The sequence below is a fragment of the Dreissena polymorpha genome, chromosome 2 (genome assembly GCF_020536995.1).
Source record: "Dreissena polymorpha isolate Duluth1 chromosome 2, UMN_Dpol_1.0, whole genome shotgun sequence".
NCBI lineage: Eukaryota > Metazoa > Mollusca > Bivalvia > Myida > Dreissenidae > Dreissena > Dreissena polymorpha.
Genome location: NC_068356.1, coordinates 4,362,143 through 4,386,005, shown reverse-complemented (window position 1 = coordinate 4,386,005; position 23,863 = coordinate 4,362,143). Strand labels below are relative to the sequence as shown.

Below are 23,863 nucleotides of genomic sequence, written 5' to 3'. Positions count from 1 at the left end.
CATTTTCTAAATTAGAAAGACTATTCTATTTCAATAACTTAAGCAAATTTTTCTTATTTTTACATTTGATTCACTGAAGTTTCCTAATCTCCATGAATATTGTTCTTTAGATTAAATTAGACCTATTTTGTAAACTAGATTTTTGAAACACTTTCTAGACTAACAGTAACTTATATTTATATCAGTTTTTTGACAGATTTTGAACTTCTTTTTACATTCATTAAGGTATTTGCTGTATGTTGTTCATTTTTGTAACGATATTTAGATTCTTTAGACTTGGCTTGTACCTGTTCTTAATTTTCTGTCATTGTTCTTTATTTTCCAAGTTCTTGGAATAAAAATTAGTTATTTTTGTTAAAGCTGCCTTGATTTGCACTTATAAATAAATTCTTTGAGTGTATTTAGGCGTCCCTGACTGAACGCCTTTAGTTAATTGAATTACAACCAGTCAGTATAGTTATCCGTACCGGAAATAAGAGTTCGTCAAATAAATATTTCCGCATTACATAAGTGCTCACAAAGTTACATAACTTGTAACCGTCCTGTGACCGCCGGTTCATTTGCGTAAGCGAAGGAGACCGCACTACCACACCTGGATAGGACAGTTGAGTTCGATAATGGTTTGGATCGGTACAAAAAATATGGCCGCCAGGGGGGGGGTCTCTTTCCTTATATTTATATAGTAAAAAAGCTTGTGAACACTCTAGAAGTCACATGTTTTGCCTAATCATCATGAAATTTTGTCAAAATATTAGTTATGTGGATGTCTTGGACGAGTTTGAAAATGGTCATGATCAGTGAAAAAACATGGCCGCCAGGGAGTGGGGCAGTTTTCTTTATATGTATATAGTGACAACATGTGAACAGTCTAGAAGACACATTTTTTTCCCAATCTTCATGAAATTTGGACATATCTTGGAAGAGTTAGAAAATGGTTCAGGTCTGTTAAATAAACATGGCCGCCAAGGGGCCATTTGTTGTTCATTCTTCATGATACTTGGTTAGAACATTTGTTCCATTGATATCTTGGGCTGCAAAGAACAGATCATTTCTTTTTATCTCAGGTGAGCGACTTTGGGCCTTTCAGGCCCTCTTGTTATACAAGTTAAGTGTTTTCCTACCGAAATGATGACTGAACAGATTGATAGGAAAGATATTAACAAATCAGGGTTGCTAGGATGGCTTCCTATAATGGGCTTTTTGCTAAGGAAATATCCTATATATATATATATATGTTATTTTGCCTTGATGTTTTGGTAACTACCAGTAAATCACATTAATAACACTTTTTATGCCCCCCTTCAAAGAAGAGGGGGTATATTGTTTTGCTCATGTCGGTCGGTTGGTCCGTCCACCAAATGGTTTCCGGATGATAACTCTTAACGCTTACGCCTAGAATCATGAAACTTCATAGGTACATTGATCATGACTCGCAGATGACCCCTATTGATTTTCAGGTCACTAGGTCAAAGGTCAAGGTCATGGTGACTAGAACTAGTAAAATGGTTTCCGGATGATAACTCAAGAACGTTTACACCTAGGATCATCATGAAACTTCATAGGTACATTGATCATGACTCGCAGATGACCCCTATTGATTTTCAGGTCACTAGGTCAAAGGTCAAGGTCATGGTAACTCAACACAGTAAAATGGTTTCCGGATGATAACTCAAGAAAGCTTATGCCTAGGATCATGAAACTTCATAGGTACATTGATCATGACTCGCAGAAGACCCCTATTGATTTTCAGGTCACTAGGTCAAAGTGACTTGACATAGTAAAATGGTTTCTGGATGATAACTCAAGAAAGCTTACGCCTAGGATCATGAAACTTCATAGGTACATTGATCATGACTCGCAGATGACCCCTATTGATTTTCAGGTCACTAGGTCAAAGGTCAAGGACAAAAAACCTACTCACACAATGGCTGCCACTACAACTGACAGCCCATATGGGGGGGGGGGGGCATGCATGTTTTACAAACAGCCCTTGTTTGTATAAAAAAGTTATGTTCAGCATAAAATCCTTTTTATTTAGTTGATGGTTTGGTTGTCATTTCACAAAATTTTAAATGGTCATCTTCAGAACCAGTCCATGGAGGATGAAATATTGTCAGTCTCCTCGGAGGAAATGATGTCATTATCATCGCCCGATGGCAAGGGTAGCATTACTCCACCCACGATCATGTTGTACACAAGTAACTCCCCAAGCGTGCCCACTATTTTTACCACGCCAGCGTCTGATGCCCACAAGCTGTCTGTGATTGACGAGGCCAGTGATATATCAAAGGTAATTGGGCTTTGACTGATGTATTCTACAAAATTTGATTACAATTTTTCATCAATTGATATTTCCTTCGCATGAACGTCATGATGAAAAGATATATCAATAAACAAATATCGAGGGTGTATGTGAAACTAATCAAAATGATACATAATTGTTTAGCATAAACAATGCTTTCACGCTTAACCCTTGAGATATATTTTTATTTGGTACTATGTAATGCATTGTAAATTCATATACAGCATTGCTTTTTATCCCCCGCCATAGGCCGAGGGAAATTGTTTTGTTGTTGTCCGTCCGTCTTTCCGTCCTTCCTTCTTTCCGGCCGTCCGGAGCCATATCTTGGCAGTGCTTTGGCGGATTTCATTGAAACTTGGTATGAGTATATATATAGATAAGAGGATGATGCAAGCTAAAAGGCATTGTACACCATCTGTTAATAATGGAGTTATGGCCCTTTGTATCTTAAAAACATGCATGTTTGTGTGTGTCGGGAGCAATATCTTGCAAGTCCTTTGGTGGTTTTCAGTGTCAAATATAACATGTTTGTGTCAAAAAGCATATTGGCGGGGGACATCAATTCATCAAATTTGCTTGTTAAATATGTTTTACAATAATTAAGCCCTATATTTGTTATTGGGGTTACCTCTTTGGTAATGATTGATCTTCCATGGCATGTGCAGGATGACAGAAGTATCCTTGATGACAATGGCAGTGTGAATGATCAAGTGTTTATGACACAGGAGACTCAAGACCAAGGTCAGTTGTGCAGCATCTTATATCAAGAAATTGAAGTTTTGCAAAAGAATGTAACTACTTTAATAGTGTATTTGTCATAATTTTGTCGGCAATAAATATTTTCTTTTGGTATCGTTGGTAGTGTTTGTTTAAATCATTGAATCAGCATCCAGATTTATCAATAGACTATGCGATAGTTTTGTAAAATTATTACCTTTATATTTCAGAGGAAATGTTTGACTTAAGCCCAGCACAAACTACCATGCTGACCTGGCATATAGCTCAATTTTTGTTGGAACTGGGACACAAATTAGCAGGGGAGACAATTCTGTTGGAACTAAACACAAGATTGATGAAGGTATGAGCCCTTGGTTTGTCTGGAAAATTTTGATTAAACATTTTGTTTAGATACTTAACCTTTATTTAATCCCCTTGAAAACATGTCCTTAATGCATGAATGTATAATAAAAAGAAAAAATAATAAATTTTTATGTACTTTTTTGGGGTATGGACTCTTGTTTAGTTAAAGATACAGTATCATGATTGTGTTTTCATACCCAAATTCATGTTTAATACTAAACAACTTACAGCACCTAATTTATGATGACATTCCCATAAGTGTCAAGTTTACACTTTAATTAAGTTTTCTGTAAGAATTCAGTTTATTTTAGGTTATTTATTTATTTTCAGTTTGAACTGTGTATAACGCCCGTGCAATGTGAATAATAGTTAAGGGACATTTAGTGTTACTGATTTTTAGTTTGTGTTTGTGTTTACCCATCTAAATAATAGCAGGTACAATTATGTCAATTTGCATTTCTCGTTTTGAAATTTTCCCCAAAAGATTATTGATACATTCAAATCACTCTTTTTCAAAATAAATGTCATATGTTTTTATTTATGAATTTTATGATAATTTTAGATGACTGAGATTGATGACCAGATTAATATTTTTGCAATTTTTTAAAGGAATGGTCTTTAAATCTTTAAATACGTATTTTAGAATCTTCTTTTATCATTTGGAGCTTTGGGTTAAAGAACTCTTCACAAACAGATTTTTTAGTGAATGCATGCAAGTTCTTCACACATGTGTCCAACATTAGTTATTTTAATGTGACATGGATTTTTCCTTTCACTTTCTTGCGTCCACTTTTTTGGCTTGGATTCACATTATATGTTTAGTGTTTGGCTTGCTTTACCTTAAGGCATTACAAACATCTCTCAGCATCACTTGTTGCAGTAGTATTTTAATTTGTAAGATCCTTTTTCGAGGCTGCTTGTGGTAAGCTCTATATTGCGGTAACAATGATTGAGTGAATGGGTGAGTGGTGCCTTTTGGTTTATAACTTTGCAAATCTTTTCTTGCATTTGTTCATTACAGCACATTAGATACATTGTAAACAACATGTTTTTATTCAGAGGGAAAGTTTGCACAGTTTTTTGCATTACCAATTTTTTATCCAAAACTAAAGATCTTAGAGTGAGTTGTCTCCCGTACACTAAAAAGATTTTATTCCTAAATCAAATATTAAAGGCAATGCTTTCCATGAGGAAGAATGATGTGATATTGTAGATGAGGTCTAATTTTTGCATGCTTTTAATCAGTAGAAATAATTTTCAGCAAATACACGTGGAATGTTTATTTGTGGCTAGATTTTTTCATCCTTTGTGAACAATAACAATTGGACATACTTTTCAGATAACAAATTTTATGCATTTTAAAATACTAATATGGAATAATGTTTTTATGTTATACATTTTTTGTATAACACATGGATATAACACTTAATGTAATAAGGTAGGTAAATAGCGTGTTTTCAAGTTTCCAAACAATGCTAATCCATATGTTTACATGCATGAATTACCTGACAAGTTATATCGTGCACCGGATATATTGTGACCTTTGGACCCCGCGAACTGAATTTCAATTTTAAAATTATTGCCACAGATGTTCACCATGTAAAGACTTAATGCAGTGTGCAAGGCCCATATTCTTAGCTCAAAGGTCAATAACATACTTAAAAGTCAATGCACCAAATATGGGCATGATTCATCTGGACAGACTGTAACTTCTTCATTCAAAGGGCAATAAAAACAAGCTATTGTCAAGCAATATGGTACCCTCCTGGCTCCACCATTGTCAGAAATTCCACCATTTTCAGAATTTTTTGTTTTTGTTTTTTTGGTTGCCATAGCAACCACAATTTTTGACGTAGGAACAAAATGAAATGATGTGCATAATGTCCATATTGCCATCTATCCATGTTGCAAGTTTCATGAATTTTTTTTAAGACCTTTCAAAGTTATCGCAGGATCCAGAAAACCACCATTTTCAGCAGTATTTCTAGTCTATTTGTTGTCATAGCAACCATAATTTTTGACGTAGGAACAGTTATCCTGCAATAACTTTAAAAGTTCTTCATATTTTTTCATGAAACTTGAAACATGGATAGATGGCAATATGGTTATTATGCACATCATTTCATTTTGTTCCTACGTCAAATATTCTGGTTGCTATGGCAACAAATAGACTAGAAATACTGCTGAAAATGGTGGTTTTCTGGATCCTGCGATAACTTTAAAAGTTCTTCATATTTTTTCATTAAATTTGAAACATGGATAAATGGCAATATGGACATTATGCACGCAATTTCATTTTGTTTCTACGTAAAAAATTCTGGTTGCTATGGCAACAAATAGACTAGAAATACTGCTAAAAATGGTGGTTTTCTGGACCCTGTGATAACTTTAAAAGTTCTTCATATTTTTTTAATGAAACTTCCAACATGGATAGATAGCAATATGGACATTATGCACGTCATTTAATTTTGTTCCTACGTCAAAAATTCTGGTTGCTATGGCAACAACAAAAAAATATTCTGACAATGGTGGAATTTCTGACAATGGTGGAGCCGGTAGGGGACTTTTATTGCTTTGCAATAGTCTTTGTTTTAACTGAAGCCTCGTTACTGTATTATCTACTGATAGTGACCTGATGTTCTCTCTTCATCAATTCCTTAGTTGTTCTAGCACCAATATCAATTGTGGCCATAATTTCCAACTATTTAATTGCTGTATTTTACATGTTTTGTTCTGTGGAATTTTAAAACTAAATTGTTAACAAGCATGTGATGAAAATAACTGACACAAGTTTTACCTTCATCACCTCTTGATTTTCTTAACCCATTTATGCCTAGCTTCTAGAAAAAAGGCCTTGGCAAACAGCTTCATCTCATCAGGGTCTGAGCTGTTTGCTTAAAAGAATTTCTGTAAGAAATATTCTAAATATATAAATAAATTTATTAAACATCCCTAATTTTGGAATTAAGTTGATCCAATTAAGAATGATGGGAGAGTCCACTAGGCATAAATGGGTTAACAAAACATCTTTCCCTGATCACAGGCCTACCCCCTTACTGATAGGGACCAGCTAGTGCATGCCCAGGTCCAGGAGCATCTAGGTCAGCTATATGTAGAACGGGGTGACCTTGACCTCGCAGAGAAGTGGTACCGCAAGGCATTGAGGAGCACCATGGACATGTTTGAGGCAGAGGAAACAGAAGAGTTGAGGCGCGATATCCAGACACTAAAATGTGAGATTTAACTCTTTCAGTGCTGGAACCCGATTTTGAAGACCTTTGCAAACAGTTTGGAATCAGATTAGATGCCACAAAACGTGGCGTCTCATCAGGATCCAAACTGTTTGCTATTCTGATAGTGGTCTTTGAAAAAAAGTGAAGAAAATGATGATTTAAGAAATTCAGCAGACACCAATTTAGCAGACGACAAATATCCCAGCATGCAAAGGGTTAATTATTGTCATGTTTATTCTTCAAAAATAAAGTATTGGCTTTTATGGTATTGTTTGCTTACAGAGAGTATGTTCTTAGCAAAAATCCAGTTTATTTGGAAAGTGTTGTCCCTGATAAGACTGTGTGGATTGCACAGGCTAATCTGTGATGACCATTTACAAACATTTAATGAATCCTGTTTTTCCAAATATAATTTATAATGCTATAAGCTAAAGAAAATTTGTACTTGTTAAAAGTGTTTCATATGTAAATAATTTTCTTCAGGCAAAATTATTAAGCAGATAGGCTTTCTTCGTTTACAAGAGGGGATGCTGGATGATGCAGATGACCTCTTGCAGGAAGCCCTTGACCTTTCAGAGGTCATTCGAAATATCCCATTGCAAGCCACAGTAAATTTCCATGTTGGAAACCTGAGGTATCAATTGCATCAAAGATGTTTATTTCTATGTACATATTACATTTTAATAGTAATGAAAATCATATTTACTTACTAACAGATGGAAATTATTTGAAATGCGAAATGCTTCAACATACCATTAAAATATATAGAGAGATTCCATTTGTTTGTGAATAATCATTTAAAAAATAATCAATCAGCTCCTCATAGTGGTAATGGTGTTATTTATCTTTCCAAATAAAATGGCCATGTCAGAATAATTAATAATTGTCCTGTTTTTGTGAAACAGCACTTGCAAATAAAATTTGTACAAGGACTGGTCACCATTTTACTTAAAAATATGTATATTTTGTATGTTTTCCATAATCTAGCAGATAAACTCATTAGCACATTAAAAAAAAGTATTGAACAATTTTCAATGCTCTTGTAAGGAACAAGCAGAATGACTACTTGATGGCAGAGACAAACCTTCGTAAGAGTTTGTTGCTGAGACAGCGGTGGTTTGGACGTTCACACCCTCTGGTGGCGGACACTCTGTTCTCACTGGGGAAACTCACTGCGGACGAGAATAATGACAAGGGGTAGGGAGTATGCTTACTTGTAATAGTATGCTGCTAAATATATACTATGAACTTTTAAATGCAGTGGTTTCTCTGGTCAAATTTTGGTGCATCTACAGAGTTAGTCATGTGACATATATGTGAATCTGACTGGTGCAGTCTTAAAAGATTTCTTTTTATGTCCCCAATCACTATAGTGGGGGACATATTGTTTTTGCCCTGTCTGTTGGTTTGTTTGTTTGTTTGTGTGTTTGTTTGTTTGCGTCAAACTTTAACATTTTGCAATAACTTTTGCAATATTGAAGATAGCAACTTCATATTTGGCATGCATGTGTATCTCATGGAGCTGCACATTTTGAGTGGTGAAAGGTCAAGGTCATCCTTCAAGGCCAAAGGTCAAAAAAACAAATCCAAGGGAAATAATAAGCTTTAAAGGAAGATAATCATCTGAACCTGCCAAATGATAAAAAAATAAAATAAATCAATTCGGCGCAGTAGGGGACATAGTGTTTCTGACAAACACATTTCTTGTTTGACCTGGTGGTTGTACACAACAGCAGATTTACCAATGAAAATGACACCTCTTGTTGGGCAGGTTTGATAGGTCAACTGCAGGAAATGCATTTCGGCGCTGCCTGCAGATAAGAGAACAACACTTGGAGAAAGACCATGTACTGATAGCTGAAGTTCTGTTTGAACTTGGTAAGTTCATAGTTTAACTAATAGTATGTTTAAAGATTGCCTTTTATGAACCTTTTTGGAGTTTGGGCTTGTTTGTCCTTTAGCTTTGGAAAATTGTTAGAAGTTGTTAATTGGCATCAATAATCTGCTGAATTTTGTTGAACCCTTCCCCACTCAGAAGCAACTTGAAAATGGCTATGTGCAAACAGCATAAAACCAGAACAGCCTGCGAGTAATTCGCAGTCTGTTCAGGTGTTATGCTGTTTGCTGCTCATCAGTACCTCAGGCTTGGAAATGAAGCCTTTAAAACTTGAATCTAGCAGGAAAGGTCTTACATTAAATTTAATTTTCTAAGGGACTACAAAAGCGTCAAAATATGTATCTAAGTGGAAAAGGGTTGGAGTAACAGCTGTTTGTTACGGAAAATATCACATATAAAAAATTCAGATCGAGATGCAGCAAGAAAACAAAATATTTGGCTCTTAATTGAAATGTACGGCATCATTCGAATTGAACTTTAATGCATCACGCAACTTTAACTATGCTAAATCATTTCAATTGAACTGTACTAATGCCTAATTCAGATCATTCCCTAATGTTAAAATTTTAAATGAATCTTCCTTTCAGGAAAACTACTCAAATTTGATACTCACTATTCGGGGAGAGCAGAATGCCAGAGTGTGCTACGTAGGGCCTTGGACATCCGCATTACCCAGCTAGGTGAGTTGCCTTGGTGAATCTGTAGAACATGATCTAGTGTGGTTATACTTGATTTTTATGCCCCCGGTAGGGGTGGCATATAGCAGTTGAACTGTCCGTCAGTTAGTCTGTCCGTTTGAGTAGTGGAAGTTCAAGGTCAAGGTCATCCTTCAAGGTCAAAGGTAATTTATTATTTTTTTAATCTGTCCGTCCGTCCGAAAAAAACAATAACATTGGCCATAACTTTTTCACTATTGAAGATAGCAACTTGATATTTGGCATGCATGTGTATCTTGTGAAGCTGCACATTTTAAGTGGTGGAAGTTCAAGGTCAAGGTCATCTTTCAAGGTCAAAGGTAAAAAAAATAAATATCAAAGCAGCGTTTTCATGAAGCTGCACATTTTGAGTGGTGGAAGTTCAAGGACAAGGTCATCCTTCAATGTCAAATGTAAATTTTATATATTCGCCGATCGGTCGACTGACGAAATTTATGAAAATTAATGCCTGACGATTAATAATGGTTTCACAGTATATTTTTTTTTTCAAAGAGTCGCAATAGGGGGCATTGTGTTTCTGACGAACACATCTCTTGTAGCTGCTATAGAAAGCTGGATATAGCTGTCATAATTTTTATGCCCCCGGTAGGGTGGCATATAGCAGTTGAACTGTCCGTCAGTCAGTATGTCAGTATGTGTGTTTGTCAGTATGTCAGTATGTGTGTATGTCAGTCTGTCCGTCCGAAAAAAACTTTAACATTGGCCATAACTTTTTCATTATTGAAGATAGAAACTTGATATTTGGCATGCATGTGATTCTCACGGAGCTGAACATTTTGAGTGGTTAAGGGTGAAGGTCAAGGTCATCCTTCAAGGTCAAATGTCAAATATATGGCATTTGTCCGTCCAAAAACTTTAACATTGGCCATAACTTTTTCACTATTGAAGATAGCAACTTGATATTTGGCATGCATGTGTATCTAATGAAGCTGCACATTTTGAGTGGTGGAAGTTCAAGGTCAAGGTCATCCTTCAAGATCAAAGGTAAAAAAAATATTTTAAAAAAATCAAAGCGGCGTTCTCATGAAGCTGCACATTTTGAGTGGTGGAAGTTGAAGGTCAAGGTCATCCTTCAAGGTCAAAGGTAAAAAAAAATAATTCAAAGCAGCGTTCTCATGAAGCTGCACATTTTGAGTGGTGGAAGTTCAAGGTCAAGGTTATCCTTCAAGGTCAAAGGTCAAATTTTGTTTAATTTTTTTTTCAAAGCATGGCAATAGGGGGCCTTGTGTTTCTGAAATACACATCTCTTGTTAGTGTTTGTTTGAGCTTGTCTGTAGTGTAACTTCCTCATTTATCATGCTAGCTCAAATGTCACACTTATAGGTCATGTGTCAAAGTTTGGCATAATGCAGCTTTTTCAGAAATTTCTTCATTGCTATTTTAAAATAATTAACCACAAATGTTCACCATATGGAGAAGGTTGCTTTTTACACATGACCTGTGCCACTTGTGGGATGGCTAGGGTTTTACGTTTGCAACATTGAAGATAGCAACTTGATATTGGGCATGCATGTGTATCTCATGAAGCTGCACATTTTTAATGGTGAAAGGTCAAGGTCATCCTTTAAGGTCAAAGGTCACATATATGGGGACATAGTATTTCACAAACACATCGCTTGTTAATTAGGCAGCTCCCTCACTATTTATTGGGATTAAAACTTACACCCACCTCCACCTGCTCTCCATATGATTGATGCATGTACTATATGTATAATGTATATCGACCTCTTTTCGTGTTGTTTTTACTGCCAAGTGTGCCATTCAGGAATAAATCTGTTATATTTGTATTTACTCTAAGTTATTTTCTAATATATACCATTTTGCAATCAACCAAATTGTGTTTGTTCTTTACATCATAAAATAGGAGTCCATCTGTTCTATGACGTGTTCATTAACATCTAGGACAGTAGTGGACTGAGGTCTGTGTAAAATCTCATGCTATGGTTGTTATGTCCTTACTTCCACAAAAGAAACATAAACAGTTAATGACATGCAGTTTCTCTGAATGAAAAGTTCATTCATCATGGAGATAATACATGTCTTCAAGTTTTACCGTAACTAAAATATGTGGAGATTAAAGTAAGCCAGTAGGATTTATATATTCAATATTGAATCATGTCTGTCAAACAGTACTTTATGAAGTAGTAATCACCCATACTGTCGTTCAGATTTGATAAATAATTTGATTGATTTATAGGTTTGATAAATATTATAAATATTGTGAATGCATTTAATGTTCATACATTTGGTAATTCCTATCAAGCAAAATCAAGTCTGATCAGATTTTAACAGAGAAATGCAGTTTTGTTAAAGCTAAAAGATAATCTTGATATAAATTTTCAATGTCATAGATTGAGTTCTTTAATAATACAATATGTATGTACGTACTAATTATTCAGTAAACACTCATATCTGCATAACAAAATGTTTTTGAGTCTCACATTGGGAAATTGGACTTAATGAATGTGTGCACATTGTTGTGGCAGATAAGCCTGTGTAGTCTGCACAGGCTTATCATGGATGAAAGTTTCAACTGAAACTGGATTTTTGCTAAAACGACACCACCCTTAACATAAAAAATACTTTAAACGGAGAAATATTTGTCCCTGATTAGCCTGTGCACATGAATTAAGCCATGTTTTCACAGAGAGCAGATAATTTGAATTATATTAACCAATATGCAGTAACCATGTTCAGCCTGTATCATTGATTAAACAATTTCTAGAATAAATTAACAAGTTTCAAATGACTGCACAAATACATTATGCCATTATCTCAACAAAACCTTCATGCTGAATACCTTTGATGTGTCTGGGAATATTGTAGGCAGAATTGATTTTCCAAAATTACAATATCAATCAGTTGGCTGGTATTTGCATAATGAACATTATGCATTTGCACGCAAGGTAAGAAAAACATTTCACATTTATTCCAATATTGATCCTGTTCTTTTCTGTTGTATTTTTGCCTTTTTAATATTTAGCTATTATTTTTAAATGATGGTGATTGATTCAGATTTATCAACTTGAGCTTTTTGATACTAATTATGGTAGTTGTTCAATTATTTGTAGAAAATATGTGCAAATAAACCTCAAAATAGTTCACCCGTTGTTCTTAGGCCTGTCAAAGCCTGTACTCAATAAATTAACTGTGCAAGTGGTTGTAAATTGTTTTAATTATTCAAAGGTTACAAATCAGAACAAATTGTAATAACCATAATGCTTAAGTTACAAATGTGAACTAATTGTAATAACCAATATGCTAAGGATACAAATCTGAAGTTATTGCAATAACTTTGGTTAGGTACATATTTATATCAATTGTAGTAACTTAATTTCAAGGTTACAAGTCTGTTTTATTTGTAATAACAACGCTAGGTTTACAATTATGTATTAATTGAAATAACTGCTACTGGGTTACAAGTCTGTATAAACTGTGATAACTAGGCTAGGGTAACAAGTCTGTATAAATTGTGATAACTATGCTAAGGTAACAAGTCTGTATTGTGATAACTATGCTAGGGTAACAAGTCTGTAATACTTGTGATAACTATGCTAGGGTAACAAGTCTGGACTAATTGTGATAACTATTCTAGGGTAACAAGTCTGTATGGTGATAACTATGCTATGGTTACAAGTCTGTATTAATTGTGATAACTATGCTAGGGTTACAAGTCTGTATTAATTGTGATTACTATGCTAGGGTAACAAGTCTGTATTATTTGTGACAACTAATTGCTAGGGTAACAAGTCAGTATTAATTGTGACAACTATGCTAGGGGAACAAGTCTGTATTAATTGTGATTACTATGCTAGGGTAACAAGTCGGTATTAATTGTGACAACTATGCTATGGTTAAAAGTCTGTATTAATTGTGATAACTATGCTAGGGTTAAAAGTCTGTATTAATTGTGATAATTATTGCTTGGGTTGCAAGTTTGTATTAATTGTAGTAATTATGCTAGGGAAACAAGTCTGAATTAGTTGTAATAACGGTACTAATGTAACAAAGATGCATTTAGTTTAAAAACTGTGATAAGATTTCATATCTGTATTTATTTTAATAACCATGGTATGGTTAAATGTCAGTTAAATGCTTAAGTTTCAAGGTTGTTTTATTGTTTTAATTATTCTAAGGTTTGATAACTGATATAAATGTAACAAATCTGTATTAAATATAATTACCATGATAATGTTAAAAGATGTGTGTAATATGTAATAAATATGCAAAAGTAACACATCTGTAGTAAATGTAATTAGTATGAAAAGGTTAAAGGTCAGTATTCAAGAAAATAAGTTTTATACTGAAACAAGTTTTTTCTTGCAAAGGCAGCACATACTTTTTAGTGGGGACATGTAAATGATCTGTTTTACATGGAAGGACTAACATCATCATGGAGACAAATAAGATTACAGGATTAGTTCATGTGGATTTAAGAAGTTAATCCAATTTTGTTAGCTATGGTACCGTTCCATGATCTTTGATATGCGGGCTAATATTGATTTAATCAAAAGTATTTATTGGCGAAGAAAACAATGAAATCAAACTTTAATCTGTTACAGATAGATTGAAATGTAATTTGCAGATAACTTAATAAACTGTATACACGTAGAATGAGTTACATAGGCACCTTAAGCAGTAATTTTCACAGACAGATAGTAATGCAAACACAATGCAAAGTTGTCTATTGTCTCATGAATAAGTTGACATTCGAGTTTTGACTAACCTATCTTTAATGTGTCAAAGATTGAATAGCTACCAGTTTATCTGGCGGAATATCTGAAATAATGTCATTATTAATTTATGAATGGAAGCCGGGTTTTGTTATAAATTTAATAACAATAAACAGCGATAAGATTTTGAATACATGTGCTGCTTATTAGATTGATTTATAAAAATTTAGATCGTGTTTGGACCACAAAGGATTATACAATTAAAGTGTTAGTGCTCATTCTGTAATCTAAAGGATTTTGTTGGCTCATAGGCCAGGTCTTGTGAAAGAAGAAAGATTTGTTTAACATTTTCCTCTTTTCAGGGAATGGGTTTGTTATGTTTAGGACAACTTCAATTTACAATGACAAAACAAATGTACTTTTATGCTAAAAGGTTTTATGAAACAGTTGCTTTTCGTATTGTGAGAGCTTGTTGGGGATAAAAGGTTTGAAAGATCCAATCAAATGCTTTGCTTTTCATTTCAAAGATTCAGTATAACAGAGCTGATAAACATCGCTCTTATTGTCAGAGTTTATTCACTTGACTTTTCAATAAGAATGTCCAATACATGGAAAGCAAAAATGTTAAATGATGCTTTGTTCCATATGTTTCAATGTAATGAACTCTATCTGACTTATGTGCTGCCTAGTGATAGAGGCACGTTTACTTAATGTTTTTGTTGTTGAAGCAAGATATTGTGTGATAATCAGCTACGGATAGCGTTAATAACTGATGCTGCATGCAAAAATTTGGTGGTGCTTTATTTCTCAGTCATTTATTTTTACATAAATTTCAAGGATTAATAAAATGGCTATGAAATAACAGATATGCATAAAAGTGCAATATATTGTGTTGGTGCTTGATTTTATACTTGTGACAGTTTGATATTGTGATAATGTTATACACTACAATTTACACAGTCTTGTCAGGCATTCCACAGGAACGATTGAAGATTTCATCAGGTACTGTCAGAAAAATGATGGCATTATGAAGATATTTTGCTTATGTCAAATATAAATTTGTGTTTATCATCATTTTGCTATTTACAGGTTCTTAATGCTCAAAGAATTTAAAATACAAAATACAATAATTTCAATAATATATAGCAAATTAAAATGTTGTTAGTTTTGTGCATTCAATTGTATTTTCACATAAAAAGCTGAAAAATATAAAATAGCAACTTTCTGAATAACTTGTTTCCATCAAGTAATTTTTACACTTAACAAAGCCATGTAGTTTTAAATCCATTTTTACTACAAGTCAATAGGTTTTCGTTACACATTTTAATGTGTTAACAAAATATTTGTAATACGAAGTTTATATCCAATTATCATAAAATAATACATTTCGATTCAATTTCTTTTCTTCAATGCAATTTTTTAAGCAAAAAAATCAGTGGAATTGGGGTTTTACGTAAAAAATAGCCAGTAGCTGCTTGAGGCTGAAGTAGGGAAATCTTAAAGATGAGTCATTCTCTGTGAAAAGGAGTTTTAATGCATGTGCGTAAAGTGTTGTCCCAGATTAGCCTATGCAGTCTGCACTGGCTAATCAGGAACGACAATTTCTGTTTTTAGGATATTTTTGTTCACAGAGAGTCTCTTCCTAGCAAAAATCCAGTTTACCCGTAAAGTGTTGTCCCTGATTAGCCTGTGCAGACTGCACAGGCTATTCTGGGACGACACTTTACGCACATGCATTTAACCCCCTTTTCACAGAGCACGGCTCATATTTTAACTCTAGATGTTTGGTAAGCATGTGACTACAAAGTCATAAATTTGATTGGGCTTTTGAGTCATTTAAGTTCTCGATGTTTTACAACATGATGATACTTCACTCCCAGGTATCTGTTGTGGAGAGCAATCATTGATGACTTGCCTACCTGCAGCTATAAATTGTTTATTATGTGCTATAGACTCATTGTCACTATAGGCATATTTCTGATCTTTGTCAGTGCACACAATATCCGACTTGCTGGTAAATTGATTCACTTTGTGTTCTTACTGACATCAGGTGTGTAGAGGGAACACAATATGGAAAAAACAACTTAACTGAGTATTTTAATGTATTCATATTATGTGTTTCATATTCTTTAATAAAGGTGGCCAATATTTTGGAATCTTATTTGGAGCCTTATACCATTAAGACTGAATGCAGGTTTCAAGTGTAATTTCATACACAAACTAAGCACAATTGAGATGGCTCAATAATTTTAAATAGACATTATTTGAAATCCAGATATATTGACATTAAACGCCAAGTACAAAAAGCATAACTGTATTTATCCTGTTTATAATTAAATGACTTTGAAAATAATTATTTTTAAGAATTGCCAGAAATCTTTCACACAAGTTGTGCTTTCTATTCTTTTATCCTGCAGTAAATGTTTGAGGACTTGTATTGCATCATGTCACTGTCATAATTCTCGCCATTACAATGTGTCCATAGTTTTGTAAGAGGATTAAACGTGTTTCAATATAACTAATAAAAACTGCATTTTGGCCTACTGACTTTATACAGTTAGGTCTCTGCCTTTTTTATGCATAGATTAAGCAGCTTATGGGAGCACTCAAGGTAGATTACATATCAACTTATTAAGCTTTAATTTTCCCTAAACCATGACTCATGTTTGGATTTAAAAATTACCTAGTTAATTTGTATTATAAAAAATGAAAATAAATCGATTTTTCTATGAAAATGTGATTCTAAAAAAATGTCAGGTAAACACCCCATTATGACATTTTTTTGCAATATATATAGGCAGTGCACAAGTCAGTTTGGGATTAGCCTTTTAATTTTTTAGGGTCCATTTCTATTATTACTAGCAAAATATTACATTGAAACAGATAATTAGTACATGTTATTTCTTCCTGTTAAAAGGACACCTTTTTTATTAATGAATATGGCGGTAAAGTTACTCTCCATATTAGACGGGCAAGTTCTTAACTCAATATGCTGACATGTTAAGTCAAACTACCAACACTTCTCACTGTTCTCTGCTGCACAAAGCTTTTTTTTATTAAATAGAAAATGTCTGCGCTTTCCATGTGGAAAATATTACATTTTATATACATATGGGCTTTATTTTTTACCCCCTTTTAAAAGACAAAAGGTGACCATAAAAAACCTGTTACGATATTGTTTAAGTAATTTATGTTAAAAATAAATTAATTTAGCACAGCTACAAATTAAAAACGTTTCTTGTCTGAAAACCTTAAAAATCATCTTGTCTCAAATTTGTAAAGCCAAGGCTTTCATATTTGGTATGTAGCTTCATCTAGATTTATTTACAAAGTTTGTTCAAATTATAGCCATGGGATAAAAAGTGACCATAAAAGTAACCTCAGACGTCTAATGTTGTACATAAACTTATAATTTGGAAAACTGTTTAAAATCTTCTTGTATTAAACTGCCATGCCATTGCTTTCATATTTGGTATGAAGCATCATCTAGTTGTCCTTAACAAGGTTTGATGAAATATTTAAATTGACTTATAGTACAAAAATCGTGTCGGAAACCACAAAGCCAATGGCTTTAATATTGGCTATGTATAATCTTCCAGAGGTCATCTACAGAGTTGGCTTAAATGATGCACCTTGGGTAAATATTGGCCTCTTCAAGGGAGTCCCCAGTTTAAAATTGACGTATATACATAAAAAGCTTTAAAAATTATTCTAGTTTAAATCACAAAGCCTAAGGCTATGATCCTTGGTATGTAGCATCTTCTAGAGGTCCTCTTCAATTTTTTTTTCAAAGCATGCCGCCTCGGTCGAAGCTTATCACTTCCCAGGAGTCACATTTTGAATATATGCTAGACCCTACTTCACGTTTCTCGTTCATAGATGTTGATCATCTACTTAACCTTCTTACTCCATTTTTTAGGTTAATGTATTTGTTACTTACTGAGACCATCTTACTCCGTGTTTCAGGTTAATGTATAAGTTACTTACTGAGACCATCTTATTCCGTGTTACAGGTTAATGTATCTGTTAGTTACTGAGACCATCTTACTCTGTGTTTCAGGTTAATGTATTTGTTACCTACTGAGACCATCTTACTCCATGTTTCAGGTTAATATATTTGTTACCTACTGAGACCATCTAACTCCATGTTTTAGGTTAATGTATATGTTACTTACTGGTACTCAGAGACCATCTTACAACATGTTTCAGGTTAATGTATTTGTTACTTACATAGACCATCTTACTCCGTGTTTCAGGTTAATATATTTGTTACCTACTGAGACCATCTTACTCCATGTTTCAGGTTAATGTATTTGTTACCTACTGAGACCATCTAACTCCATGTTTTAGGTTAATGTATATGTTACTTACTCAGAGACCATTTTACAACATGTTTCAGGTTAATGTATTTGTTACTTACATAGACCATCTTACTCCGTGTTTCAGGTTAATGTATCTGTTACTTACTGAGACCATCTTACTCAGTGTTTCAGGTTAATGTATATGTTACTTACTGAGACCATCTTACTAAATGTATCAGGTTAATGTATTTGTTACTTACTGAGACCATCTTACTCCATGTTTCAGGTTAATGTATTTGCTACTTAATGAGATCATCTTACTACATGTTCTTACAAATATCCTACAAAAAAGTTTCAGGATTTTGTATGCATTATCTTCTAAGACCATCGTGCTCTATGTTTCAGGCGGGGACCACATTGAGACAAGGGCTGTGAGATCCTACCTGAACAGCCTTGAGGTCTCACTGAAGTCTGCCAAGCATGATATTCGTTCTGCCGAAAGACCCTTTAGCTCCCTAACTTGGCGTAGTCATGACCTTGCAAACATTGAGAGAAAGTCACGCCTTCAGTCTGGTAAATCGAGCAGCTATGGTCTTTTTTCACGACCTGGAAGTCAGTTGTCAAGAACTGGAAGCCATTTCTCAAGGGGTTTGAGTCAGAATCTTTCTCGTCCTGTGAGTGGGCAGGTGGATCACGGCGACGGGATTCATAGCCAGAGGATCAGCATGACGTCGTTTCTTTCAGCCTCCGAGAGGATCATGATGGAGACAAACAAGCCTCGGTTATTGCACAGGGAAACAGTGGACAGGAAATTGAAACAGAATTTTGAAACACGGCAGACTGAAAATACACCTGAAGAACCAGTGGCAAACTCTGATGCTAGGAAGCAAATTCATGTAAACATGGACGTGGCAAACATTGACGAGCCTCAAGTGCCTGGGTCAGGACAGTTGCTGGACAGTTTTGGTGTGGAAAATGAAAAATCAGGCGTGAAATTCAGGTCATCACAAGTGTCAGCTCATTCGCACAGCGATGAAAGGATTGGTGCAGAGACCCCTCCACAGAGGTTGTTCAAGAGATATGGCAGCCCTCAGAACCAGGCGGGTGATGCAATGGTGGTCAGAGTCGGGGACACACCTCTTAGAACGCTTGATAGCAGTTTTGTTCCCCGTAAAGAATCGTCCATTAGGACAAGAAGACCTGCAGGAAGTGCTCGAAGTGCCAGGAGCGTTGGAAGTTCTCTGTACACTAGCTGTTCTGGGGCCTCAATCGCAAGTCACAGGTCCAACTGTGACATTCCCAAGGGACCATTCAGTATACATATCAGTAACTCTCGAACCATAACGCAGGGACCCCACAGCTCTGTGAGAAGTCTGCTAGGAGACACAGGCCCCAAAGACATTTCCAAGGGTATACATCACAAGTCAGCCTGGTATCATGTTCCTGGTCGATACAGTACGTCAGATAAGAAACACCCACCCAAAAGGTCCCAAATAAGAAAAGAGGCCCAGGAATTAGAGAAATCAATACCCCCAGTTGCAGAACATCCCCATGCAACATTTATGAAAAGTGACTACAGGAAAAATAATCCAAACATGCTGTACAAAGGTTATCCCAGCAAAAGTGTCCACACATGTGGTAGACAAACGTTCGGCCCCTACCCACGGCAGGATACAAAACAATACACATTATGCGACAAGTGTCGCCAGGAAGCTGTAGACATTATCACGGCAAAGGAAGAAGAGCTGCTGCAGTTAGTAAACTCTGAGATGGATGCAGAGGGGCCTCTTGCACCAAAGATAAGTGGACTCACGGCACCTGATAGGCCTAGACAAGTGGGTTATGTTCTAGAGGAACCTATTATACCAGACGACTATGGCCATGCACCAACAGTGACATTCAAAGAAGAAGTTTTGATTAATTAGGACTTTGGTTTTTTACATAAAAAAAAACGTAAGTTACCTCCAAAGTTCAAATTAAAAGCTTGTACGCGTTATACATTGTTGATACAACGCCCTCCTGGCTGCAATATAAAAATGGCGTCCATTTTCGATCTGTTTTTCAGTTTTTTTTGTATTGATTTCTTTTTTTGTGTGCTCCATTATGGCTTTAAAAAATTGCATACGCGTTATACATGGGGCGAACTTTACGCGGTAACTTACAATATTTCATATACAAAGGACACATTTGTCCTGGGTTTCACCTCAGATTTTATGGGCCATAAGTTAGGGTGTGTGTGCAAACATTAGTCCTGGGTTTCACCTCAAATTTTATGGGCCATAAGTTAGGGTGTGGGTGCAAATTCTCAGCCCTGTTAAAAGTATTGTGGATTTTGTTGTGGCTTTTTTCTTGATAGTCAGATCTAATAGTTATTGTGCTAAAGTTTCTTTTAAGGGGCAAGTGTGAAACAGAAACTGTTGAGTCAGATCCATACACTAGTTTCATCCATCAACCTGGGATGGTGGATGCAACTGCCTTAACCCATTTATTCCTAGTTGACTTTCCCATCCTTCAAAATTGGATAAATTTATTTCCAAAATTAGGGATGTCTAGTAAATTTATTTCTATATTTAAAATATTTTTTACAGAAATTCCTTTAAGCAAACAGCGCAAACCCTGATGAGACGCTGCATCATGCAGCGTCTCATCTGGGTCCAACTTTGCCAAGGCCTTTTTTCTAGACGCTTGGCATGAATGAGTTAAAGACGTGCAGGTCCAAATTTCTTTGAAATTGAAAGAAGCATAATTGTGATTAAGGAACACTGTCACAAGACTTTTGTTTTTCTAAATGTTATTTATCTCTTAGTTGAGATTTTCTTTTATTTTTCTTTATAATGGACTTAATAGCATAAAGTCTTTATTAGCAAAAATTATGACAAGCAAGCTTTATTTTTGGTATCATAGGATCTGTAGTAGTATTTTCAAAACATCTAACATTTTCTTAATTTCTTAATTGTGCATTTCTATGAAATTGAATTATTTTTAAATAATGTGAAAGCCTTAAACAAGAAAAGAACTATGAGGTACTGCACTCAGAACATGTTCTCATGCACAAAGCATCCAAAACACTTTGTTTTGATAAGGTAAATATGATTTTGCAATTCAATCAATGTTTTTGTATTGTGTTTTTTTGAAAGCAAGATCATTTCTTCAAGTATATACATTAATAAGTACTCTTGTTGCACCGTGCTGTACATTGCTAGGTTGTATTATGCAGTATAGTTAGTTTTTAATAATGATAAATGAAATATTTGATTGTTTGATGCATTCACACTTAATGAATATTGTATATTTATGTATTGCTAAAATTGCACAATAATTGAAACATTTTTTAATTGTGTCAAGTTAAAGGTTTGGTAGTTGCATATAAATGTGGTTTTGTATGAAAAGAAATATTATTAAATAAGATTTTTAGTCCCCTACTGGTGAAATCGGAGAGGAACCTATGGTTTGCGCTCTGTGTGTCTGTCAGTTTGTCACACTTTTCTGGATCCTGCCTGCAATAACTTTAAAAGTTCTTCATATTTTTTCATGAAACTTGGAACATTGACAGATGGCAATATGGAGATTATGCACGTCATTTCATTTTGTTCCTACATCAAGAATTTTGGTTGCTATGGCAACAAATAGACTCTGCAATAACTTTTAAAGTTCTTTATATTTTTTCATAAAACTTGAAACATGGATAGAAGGCAATAAGTAGATTATGCACGTCATTTCATTTTGTTCCTACATCAAGAATTCTGGTTGCTATGGCAACAAATACTAAATGTTTAATTAATTAATTAATAAAAAGTAAAAAAAAATGAAAACAACAAAAAACCACTACATTCTTTCAATTAAATTTAACAAAGACAATCTCTCTAAAATAGCTACCAGTAGGGGACTTTTATTGCTTGGCAATAGTCTTGTTTTTAAATATATTGTGTATTACCAACATTATATGAGAAAACATTTATCAAGTGAATTTACAATTTATTTTTTTAGTTAAAGAATAGTGCTCTTGCATGAATATTATGTGTTCACAATGCATTATATAGCTTTGAAACATGTATGTAAAAAAAATTGTAATCACGTATACACGAGACCCTGAACATAAAATGTTAATACTTTTCTTTACAAATATTAATGTTCTGTACATTATTTGTAATTTTTTAGTTTTAATTAAAAAAAAATATATTTTGAATAATGTAATAAAACTAAAAGTGTTGCATGTAGAACTTTAGGAAATATGTGTGTATCTATTTGGCTACAAATTATTTTGTTTTGAATGTGGATCTTCTGTGTACAGTTGCATATGTACTAAAATAACTGGCTCAATTGATATAATAACTATGTTTTGTTTGTATGTTCAAGAAAACATGGTAAAGTAGTACTTAAGATAAAACATGTAATTACTGCTTTGTATTGTTTTTAAGTAAAACCTTTTTTATTAACATGCATGTGGTAGTTGCAAGTGTCTATACGTGTGTGTTCATAGTGTTGTATGTTGTTACATTTATTGTAGAGTTTGTCACTTAACATGCACTCCTGTATCTTTTATTCAGTATATATTATGTTTTTGAAATAATAAGTTAGCACATGATGGCAACATTTTATTGATTTACATTCATGACTTCCACTGTGATATTAGTTGATGTATTTAGGCGCTATTATTATGTTTTGTTGAAATGTATATTTACAATATAATAAATAGAGGCAAAGCTTTATTGTCTTGACGTCATTTTTATTAGCTTGGCTGTTTTTGGAGGTATTGTCATAGCCAGCTTGTCGTGTCCGTCGTCGCGTCTGTCGTCGTCCACTTCGTGCTAAAACCTTAACATTTTGTTAAGGTTTTGAACATTGGCTATAAAATCAAAGTGCTTCCACCTACAACTTTACAACTTCATATGTAACTGCACCTTGATGAATTCTACATGCCACACCCATTTTTGGGTCACTAGGTCAATGGTCAAGGTCACTGTTACCTCTAAAAAAAAATTAAAAAATAACATTCTGACAAGCTTTCATTCATTTTATTCAAAAATGCAACCTCAGCTGAGTGTTTGCACCCGTTATGCGGTGCTCTTGTTATTTTATTGTGATGACAGTCAGACAATCCAATTGACATTTACAAAATTCATGCATACATGTATTTATTTTAAAATTTTATGAAAGACTGTCCAAACATCATTTATTTTCCGGTAAAATTTAAATATGTATATAAACATAGCTCTTACTGTCAGTTTTGACTTTCACTCAATAAGTTTAAAGGGGCCTTTTCACAGATTTTGGCATTTTTTAAACTTATTTATTAAATGCTTTATATTGTTAAATGTAAACATTGGATCGTAAAAGCTCCAGTAAAAAATCAAGAATAAAATTAAAAAAAGGAAAAGAACATTGCCTGGAGCAGGTTTCGAATCAGTGACCCCTGGAGTCCTGCCAGAGTCCTGAAGTAAAAACGCTTTAGCCTACTGAGCTATTCCGCCGAGTACACGTTGTTCACGTAGTTTATACCTTATATCAGCAATCTTCGTAGTTTCACAAAATTTAACGACAAAAACAGAACTCTCCAAATTATTCAATCGTTTCGCGTTGCAACGCTTTATAATTTTTAGGTTTTAAAATCGTCAAAAGATGCATATAATGACTATATTAGAGCATGGTAAATGTTCAGTA

The 23,863-nt window shown here is 34.3% G+C and overlaps 1 protein-coding gene across 7 annotated transcripts in view; it reads left to right on the top strand.

Moving 5' to 3' along the window:
• The window catches only part of LOC127865659 (uncharacterized), a 44,910-nt gene extending 22,001 nt beyond the window's left edge, over positions 1-22,909 (top strand). For all 7 annotated transcript variants that reach the window (XM_052405567.1, XM_052405564.1, XM_052405565.1 and 4 more), the window contains 9 exons: positions 2,087-2,290; positions 2,968-3,043; positions 3,250-3,380; positions 6,426-6,615; positions 7,099-7,249; positions 7,663-7,812; positions 8,387-8,493; positions 9,100-9,192; positions 18,608-22,909. In XM_052405567.1, the coding sequence (XP_052261527.1) occupies positions 2,087-2,290; positions 2,968-3,043; positions 3,250-3,380; positions 6,426-6,615; positions 7,099-7,249; positions 7,663-7,812; positions 8,387-8,493; positions 9,100-9,192; positions 18,608-20,127 (2,622 nt within the window). In that variant the 3' untranslated portion in view covers positions 20,128-22,909. The remainder of the gene's footprint in view (positions 1-2,086; positions 2,291-2,967; positions 3,044-3,249; positions 3,381-6,425; positions 6,616-7,098; positions 7,250-7,662; positions 7,813-8,386; positions 8,494-9,099; positions 9,193-18,607) is intronic.
• The last annotated feature ends 954 nt before the right edge of the window (positions 22,910-23,863 follow it).